At 50.6% G+C, this 8,872-nt stretch overlaps 1 protein-coding gene across 1 annotated transcript in view; it reads right to left on the reverse strand.

Moving 5' to 3' along the window:
- Positions 1-8,872, reverse strand: part of LOC101981063 (ATPase family AAA domain-containing protein 3) — a 20,873-nt gene that overhangs the window by 4,871 nt on the left and 7,130 nt on the right. Inside the window, exons 5-15 of the mRNA XM_005368683.3 lie at positions 8,247-8,316; positions 7,423-7,588; positions 7,262-7,331; positions 5,035-5,190; positions 4,499-4,555; positions 4,109-4,234; positions 3,860-3,984; positions 3,108-3,159; positions 2,680-2,750; positions 1,564-1,731; positions 403-511 (exon numbers count right to left, since the gene is read on the reverse strand). Of these exons, the coding sequence (XP_005368740.1) occupies positions 403-511; positions 1,564-1,731; positions 2,680-2,750; positions 3,108-3,159; positions 3,860-3,984; positions 4,109-4,234; positions 4,499-4,555; positions 5,035-5,190; positions 7,262-7,331; positions 7,423-7,588; positions 8,247-8,316 (1,170 nt within the window). The remainder of the gene's footprint in view (positions 1-402; positions 512-1,563; positions 1,732-2,679; positions 2,751-3,107; positions 3,160-3,859; positions 3,985-4,108; positions 4,235-4,498; positions 4,556-5,034; positions 5,191-7,261; positions 7,332-7,422; positions 7,589-8,246; positions 8,317-8,872) is intronic.

An 8,872-nucleotide genomic window follows, 5' to 3' on the forward strand; every position in this document is an offset into this window, starting at 1 on the left:
TGGAAGTTCCAGGACAGCAAGACCCACATAGAGAAACTGTTCTCAGAAATAAAAACAAAACAAAATAAAAAGGCAGAATCTATACATCTACTGATCTGGAGGGAGAACTCAGGACTTGTCTGCAATTGTCTTAATGGCCAACCCAAACAAGCAGTCAGTCCTAGAGACCCTGCACATCTGCTCCAGACCCTGACACTCCCTAAGACTGTGAGAGCTCCAGATCTGGGCCAGCACATGCTCAGCCAGTGAGAGTACAGCCCCATCCTCCCTGAATCTCATCAGCCCTTGAGGTGGTCTTAGTAGCACCAAGGGCCACATGGTTATCCACACTGGGAACATCCTTCAAAATAAAACTCCCTGTGAGGAGATCAGAGTGGGTTTAGTTCCAGGACCCTAACTCACCTGCCAAGCCACAGCAAGCTGAGCAATCTCCCGGCCTGACATCCCCTCCGTCAGCTGGGCGACCTCCGAGCACTTCTTTCCGTAGTCAAACTGGGCCACCTTCAAGCGTCTGGAGAAAAAGTCCCCAAGTGGGCCTGTGCTGCCACAGCTTCTTCACAAAGGGGGCTGGGGAGGTGGGAGCAAGGCTGTCCAACACCACCCAATCAGGGTGACATTGTGGCCGTTTTCTGCACAGCCTCGTTGGATGAGGTGAACTCAGCCTTCCCTCCTGACCTACAGGAGAGGCTCAGGTTGGAGCCAGGCAGGTTGGCCAATGGGGCTACACTCTCCTAATCTGCCTTCACGCCTACTCACGAGACCCAAACATACACAGTCCGCACCCACACAGCAGGCGTAGTCAAATCTCAGCCAACGATGAAATGCTAACAGAGCAGGCAGATCTCTGGATGAGAACAGTAAGAGCCCTGTCTGTAATCTGACCAAAAGCTGCAGAAATACACATTAAACTTGCATGCCTGAGCTGAGGCTGGGATTATGAGGCCAGTGGTAGGCAGAGGACCTGGCCAGTACGGAGGGGGATGAGCTCGCAGGAAACAGCACTGCTAAGACATGTTTTCAGGCAGCAGCAGGGATTCAGGTCAGGATGTGAAGCCCGAATGCCACGGAGTCCGGGACCCAGGAGACAGCTAAAAGCGGAGTGGCCTCTGCTGACAGGAGGTGTGCAAAGTGTGCTAGACACAGCAGCGAGGGGCTTCTCCCCATCCCTGCCCCCAACATGGCTGCAGAGCAACTTCCAGGAGTGGTAGGGCAGCTTTGCAGCTACACAGAAGAAAGCCAGGTCACCCAGTCAACAGCTGAGGATGCTAACTGCCTACCCCAGACCCAGACTCAGCAAACTTAGAGGATGCTGCGTTCCCTTGACACCCAGGGGTCAGTGACCCACGCACTTCAAATTAGCTCACGAGAGTGGGCTCCTGACAGACTTGCAGCTGTCCCCAGGTAAAGAGCAATAGGAGGAAGGGTTGAGGGTCCCCATGACAGAACCACCTTTGACAGGACCCATGTACAGAATGACCTCCCACAGATGGCCTAAACCCCAGGAAAATGAAGTGCCCAGATAGGTTCCAGGTCAACAGGGGACCCCACGGGGTGGACACTTACTGCTTTCCTTCTGTGGCCGGCTTAAGGACAAACTTGTCAAAATACATTCTCACCAGGCGCTCCCGCTCCTCCCGCTGTGGCAGGGCAAAGCAGACCATCTCGTCAATGCGGTCATTGATGGCCCAGTCAAACTGCTCAGGCTGGTTACTGGCCAGGACCAGCATGAACCTGCGGCCACAAAGTGCATGCTGAGGGCTTGTCCAATCACAGATCACCCAGGAGCCTCTGCAGGTAAACTTTATAGATGGATGCAACTTGGCAGCTCTTCCTTTTCTCCTGCCCTTATAGGTCTTGCCTTTCCTTTCTTTTCTTTTTAAGATGGGATTTGAATCCAGAGATTCCAGAATGCCAGACAAGTGTTCAAGCACGGATCTACCTTTAGACCGTGGCAGCTTTTTAACTTAGGGAAGCCCAGGAAGACCTGCGATTGAGGTTGCCTAGTATCTCAAGGTTCTGTTTTGTCCTCAAATCACTTTTTCCCATTGGCCCTGGGCTAGACTCAGCCACAGGAAGTGAGGGGATGGGCACATACTTATCAGAAGGCTGGGCCCTGTCCTGGTGATGAGCTAAGGACAGGATTAGGGGATTTGGAAGCAAGGAGCCTGTCTGACCATAGGCATCCACCCTGCCACTGGCTTCTGGGCAAAAGTTCAAACTGGGGTCCCTTTCAAGGCCAAGATGAAGACCAAGACTCCATCCTTCTACACATGATACCTGGGATCTGCCCCCTGGAAGAGCAAACACACCTAGCCTCATGCCCTGAAAGCAGGCTTCGGGCATGTTCAGTTAGCGGGAAAGTCTCAGCCCAGGTGCATGTGGACAGCTGATGTCAAGAGGCGTGAGATGACATCTCAAACCCAGCAGATGTTTCTTGGCAGCTCTGTTTTGTCCTCAAATCACTTTTTCCCATTGGCCCTGGGCTAGACTCAGCCACAGGAAGTGAGGGGATGGGCACATACTTATCAGAAGGCTGGGCCCTGTCCTGGTGATGAGGACATACCCTCCAGGGCCCGTCCTGGTAGGAACATGAAGACACCCCAGACAGTTGCCCACATACTATGTCCTGGGTCCCTGTGAGGACGGAGGCTAACAATGCCCAGAAGTTTCTGCACTTACTTACTACTGTGCTGTCCTGTCCTGTGTAGGAATGCGTTCAGAGTAGCCCTGAGGTCTTCACTTATCTTTTCCTGCAGGAAGAAAGTTCCGTATTAGTCCCCAGCCTAAGGAGCAGTTTTGCACAAGGCCAAGGAAGTGTCCGCAGGAGACACCGTCGGGAGGGTAGGGCAAGGGTTAGACACACAGGCCTAATCTGACAGCCAGAATTTGGATTTCTGTTGTTTAGCATCTCCAAGACTGGTTCAATGACAAACTCCTCAAATTTAGGAGGAAAAGCAACTGAGCAGCATCTCAGCTAGCACAGCACGAGGACTTAGACGGTCTGTGCTCTAGGCCACAGCAACCTCTAGGCTGGTTCTCTGCTCGACTGGCATAGTGCACCCAGCTCTGAACAATTCCCACTGAGAGACAGGGTTCCAGGTACTCACAGTTGCTCGCTTCCTGAGGAAGGCGTCTGCTTCATCCACAAAGAGCAGGAGGCTGTGAACCAGAGGGTGGTCAGGCAAGGGGATGCTGGGATCCTACAAGCCAACACCTGGAAGCTCCCAGAAGCAATAGGAAGGAAGTATAGTGCATTCCCCTGGGAGAAGATGCCCCACAGAACACAAGCCTCACCCTGTCAGGGGCTCTTAACATCCTGACCCAAGGGAAACAGAGCTCACAGTTTCAAGAACCCTAATGCTGAGAACCCAGCTGCAGCTCTGATGGGATACGCTAGGCAGAGGAACACTCCTCCTACCCACAGATCTCAGTAGGCCTCATGTCCAGGTAGAATAAGGTAGTTATTCAAGGTAAAATGGCAAAGACCAAAGCCGAGGACACATCAAGGTACGGGGGCAATGTCAGGGGCAGTTATAACCAGCTGTGTCATGCTGCAGGAGCTGAGATGTCCTCAGCCAGCATCCACTCCTCTCCCCATCTGAGCTAGCCACTCACTCCTGGCAGCAATCATATCTGCCAGCGTTATTGTACGGGAAGCCTTGGGACCAGATCGACATTTTTTTTTTCTAATGGAGCCTTCAGAATAAGCACCCACCCCTACATGTCTTCAGAATCTAGAGGTTACCCATGGCGTCCCACACAGTATCAAGGACAAGACAGTAGGGAGACAGCAGGGTACTTGTTAGATACCTGGTGGGCCCCTAGTGGGAACCTGTGTATGTGGGGGTTGTATGCTCACCCTCGTCGGCTAGTGCTTGCCCAGTCGAAGACCTTGTGCATGGCGGTCACACCCTCCCGCCCCATGGGGGCCACGTCCCCGCCAGTCATGATGGCGTAGTCCATGCCTGAATGCAGTGCGAGTTTCTGGGCAAGGAGGGTGGGGAAACAGAGCAGATGTTCCCTCCCAGACTCGCAGGCCCACAGCTCCACCAGCCAATCCTACCCAGCAGCACCCAGTCCCACCACAGTCACAGACAGATATTTTTACCTTGGCAAACAGGGTTTTGCCAGTCCCTGGTGGTCCATACATCAGAACGTTTCTATACAGGCTTTTGTTCTTCTTGGTATTTCTTGTTGCGATGGCAATATCTCGTACCCGTGCCTCCAGGCTAGGCTGCCAGAGAAAGATGAGGTTTGGGGACCTGGTCTCCCAGCCTACAGACAGCCTTAGGAAGTGGAAGGACCACAGGTATTCTAGTGCAGCTTAGTCACTGTGGACACTGGACTGGCCTATGAAATATCTGAATATGGTACAGTAACTTGTATTTCAGGACCCCAAAGCCACAAGCATAAGGATCACAAACACACTGGTCAAGCTTTGCCATCCCTTCCCTGGGCCCACAAGGCTTTCCAAACCACAGCCGCCACAGTGACTTACACTGAGGATGACGCCCTCCAGTGCGTCCTGGGGTCTGCTGAACAGTCGCCTGCTGACCTGTAGGGGAAACCGTCACAGCTGGCAGGACAGCCACCATGAAGACTGAACCCAAGAGCTCAAGATTAGCTACTCAGTATCAAAGCTGGAGCAACAGTATCTACTGTGGGGCCTGGTGATTATCCTCTCTTTACTATAGGTTTTTATCTTCCCACCTACTTATACTGAGCATCTGAAGAGATGTCAGAGAGGGCAGAGAGCAGTTCAGCCTAAGGGAGGGAGCTAGACACTAGGCTACTCTCCCACCTCTGACCTCAGGACGTGAACAGCTAAAGCAGACCAGGAGCAGACATATAATCAGATAACACTGATTCAACAGGCCCCATAGGTACAGCACAGTCATGAGAAAACACCCATGCCAGCAGGAAAGAGAAAGCAGAAACGCTGTCGGGTAGAAGGGGAGGACAGAGAAATGTGCACACTTGTTTGTGACACGGGAAGAAACCTGGCAAGGATGTGGAACCTTATTGTGGCCATACCTGAATGGGATGCCTCAGTGCCTCCAGCACTGAGATGCGGGACGTCTCCCTCACCAGGGAGGGCTTTCCCAAGCGGGCCTCAATGTACCGACCAGCAACAGCAGTAGCGTTCTTGGCAGAATAGACTCCAACAGCCAGCAGTGTCAATCCAGCCACCTGGAATGGAAGAGCCGCACCTCTGCCCCACAGTTCATCCTGTGCCCAAGAGCAGCTAAGATCTTACCGTAGCCTACGCTGGACCCTGGTTGGACCCCAACCCTACACTACATTTAGTCAATGCTCACTTGCATACTTCAGGGGACAGCAAAAGTATGTCACTGGGACTGTCCATCAGAGCAAGGTTGTAAGAACATGGGACATGGTGGGGCGTGGTGGGATATGGCTGGATACTCCCTAACAGTCTTTCTTGCCTTCCACGATTCTTACCATTGAAAAAGTTAAACTTTATTCTTAGAAAACTAGGCTAACCAAAAACCATGAGTTCCTTTTAAGTGGTAATATACTGGCAGACCGAGCAGCTCCACGAAGAAGGAGCATCTCCCAGACTGGCCTGTGGTTTACTGGCGACTTCCTGTCTAGCATTCCTAAGACCTTAGGTTCTACCCCCTAGCATCCCAAATAATAATGTGCTTTCAATATTCCCCTTAGCGGGTCATCCCCTGCACCTAGCATGAAGACATCCGTGACCCTGAAGATGTCTCAGGCCACCTCCTACCTCACAGACCACCTCCTGCCTCATAGAATTGGCTGGGAACACACTACCAAAAATGGCATAGTGACAACACCTTTAATCCCAGCATTCAGGAGAGAGAGACAGGTGGATCTGTGAGTTTGAGGACTGCCTGGTCTACATAGCAAGTTTCAGGACAGCCAATCCTACAAAAATCAGAGCTACATAATAGAGATCCTGTTAAAAAAAAAAAAAAAAAGATTAAAAAAAACCTTACCAGCACCTTCTCCCAAGGACACTGGGAAGTAAAAGTGAATTCTGGCCCTTTTCTACCTCTATTCCTGGATTAGAAGTCTGAAGCCCTGGGGCTAGAGAGATGGCTCAGTGGTTAAGAGCATTTGCTGCTCTTCCAGAGGCCCGGTGTTCAATTCCCAGTACCCACATGGAAGCCCACAACTGTCAGTACCTCACAGCAGTGCACAGACAATAAATAAACAAACAAAGAAGCCTGAAGGTAGGCTGCCATTGCCAGGACAGGAGGGGTTTGTCCCTCCAAGAATTATGTGTTAGGTGCTTAGTCTCAGCAATGCTGCAGAGTTTGCGAAACCTTCAACAGTAGGGCCTGGTAGAAGCCATCAGATGGCCCTATTCAGACTTTCCAACACCAGATGAACCTTTTTATTTGTAAGTTAGTCAACCATGGCTACTGTGGAGGCCCAAAGAGGGCAAAGGTCAGCGTGTTTTGGGACTTCTTTTTAGTCCGAGATTATTATGCTTCTAATTCAAACAAAGGTCCAATCTAGTTGTAAATCAGAGTTCTGCTCTCTCAAGGCTATTATCAACAGGTGTGGCTATTTGCCAGACCCCATGCTCCTGAAATAAGGAAGTAGTTGGTTCCTACCTAAAACAAAAGTCTAAGGATCCAACTAAGTTCTTGTTCCCTTTACGGAAATAACTGGGATTCCACCCAGGAGTGGTTTGCCTACAAAGTGTTTGGTCTAGGGCCTGAGTCTAGGGCCTGAGTGATGAATGGACCCCATGACTTTCAATTTGTATATTAATGCAGCCCTTTTGTTCTGCTCCTATTTTTTGAAATCAGGGGTACTTTAAGCAGTTGGAAATTAAATGCGGACAAATTTTAAGTACACACTGAAATTCCCTCCCAATACTATCCTATATGTTTCTGCGTTTTATTATTTTTGTTCGCGATTTCGTATTCCTTACTGTATTTCTAGATTCCCATGCCTCCACTCCGAAAGAAAGGTAATCTTGGCGAGGCTGGCCCCGACAGGGTACCTTGCGAGAGCAACATCAAATGGATTAAGACAAGGCTGAAATGTCTGAAATGCCTTGAGTCCACATACTCTGTCATGTCTCACTATAGTTCTCAAAGACAGCTGTAGCTCATGTGCCTCATCTGTGCTGAATATATCTCCAAATACTAGATGTCTTCATAGCCAGCAGGAAACAGGGCTGAATTTTACAGGGAAGCCCCCAGAGACTGTGCTGCAGAACCGCCCACTAGGCTCTCCCATAGGGAACTATGGTAGCACATACCGTGGCTGTCACTTTGTCCCAGTCTGTCACAAAGGTACGGAATCCTTCGCCAAACAAGGTGCCAGCTGTCCTGCATGAGGGGGAAAAGTCACATGACTATCACCAGTAACTTCCTAGCGTGACCTGGGACAGCAGGTCCTGGGCTCTGGCCGCATCCTTACCTGATGGACTCCAAGATGGTCTGGCGGTGTTCAGCAGCCTTGAGGCGAATCTGTTCCCGGATGATGTCTGCATTCTCTCGATCAGCCTTGGCCCGTGCTCGGGCCTCAGCTTCTACCCGCAGCAGCTCATTCTTATGTCGCAACTCCATCTCTCGCTCCACAGTGGCTGCCCCAGGGAAAGGCAAAGACAGTGATCTTCAGCTCATACTGTGCCTGCCTCTGCCCACATTACTGACATGCACACACAGGCCTAGAGAGGCATAGCATGGACCAGAAGCAGCAGTGTCACAGTGAACAACCCATACTGCAGAGCAAGGATCCCTGAAATAGCCTGGACCACCTTAGGATGACATATTTTAATAACAAACAAAAAATGTGGATAATCACAAGAAAAACCAACTCATACTGACATTTAACCAAAATACCAGAAACGGCACGAGATGCAACAATGTATGCCGTTTCTGTCAGCAATAAGAACCAAACACTAAGACACTATCACAATGGCACCAACAAATTGCCTCAAACCCTTCCTGACAGACTCCTGGAGACAGGAAATGCTCCTGCAGGTTGGCCTAATTAATGAAGCTCTAACACAGGAGCTAAGGCCAGGCAAAGTTCCTATCCAAATCAAAGCGTCCCAGAACTTTCTGCTCAGGGGCGAGGCTACAGATGAAGCTTCTGCTGAGACTTAGCTCTTTGTAACCACAGCACCCAGCGCTGTCTGGTGTCAAAGCCCTTAGCTGAGGTCGCAGTGAGCCTCTGTGCAGGTGTTTCCTAAGGACTAAGATGCCCAACAAAGCCACCCATCCTTGGTGACCACCTACCTCGACGCATGGCCTCCTGCTTCTGCACAGACTCCTCCTGTTTCCTTAAATTCTCTTCATTCAGAAGTTGCTGAGAGAAGGCACAGAACAGGTAAAAGCTCTTGAAAATCAGAAAAACAAACCAAAACCAAGCCTACAGACTGGAGCTGCTGAGTCAGGAATGCATCTGCCCACCGGAGGAGACCCAACTGTCTTGGGGCTCCAGCTGGTACACTCCCGTGCAGGCACATCTACTGTCTGCCCAGGGCATGCACACATTAAGGGACTGGCTTCAGAGCTGCCCCACCTGCTGGGGCAGAAGCAGCCCTTCATAGCAGCTTCAGTAATGTGGTTCCAAGACCCTCAGGGCCTGCATCTCTGCTCTATAGAATTCTGATCTTTGCCTACTGAGAGTAACAGCTATAATGCCCCAGCAAACAAACATGAACACAAGACCAAGGCTGATGAGCTCCCTATGACAGGGAGCCAGCATGGAGCAAAGGAGGCCTATCCAGGTTTTGAATTACCCAGGGACCTTGTCCTCCACCATTTACGTGTCCATCTAGCAAGAACCCTCAAGAGTAACTGAAAAACCCACCTCTGTCGTGGAAGCATAAGAAATTCTTTTTTTTTTTTTTTTTTTTTTT

The sequence above is a fragment of the Microtus ochrogaster genome, unplaced genomic scaffold (assembly GCF_000317375.1).
Source record: "Microtus ochrogaster isolate Prairie Vole_2 unplaced genomic scaffold, MicOch1.0 UNK38, whole genome shotgun sequence".
NCBI classification, from domain to species: domain Eukaryota; kingdom Metazoa; phylum Chordata; class Mammalia; order Rodentia; family Cricetidae; genus Microtus; species Microtus ochrogaster.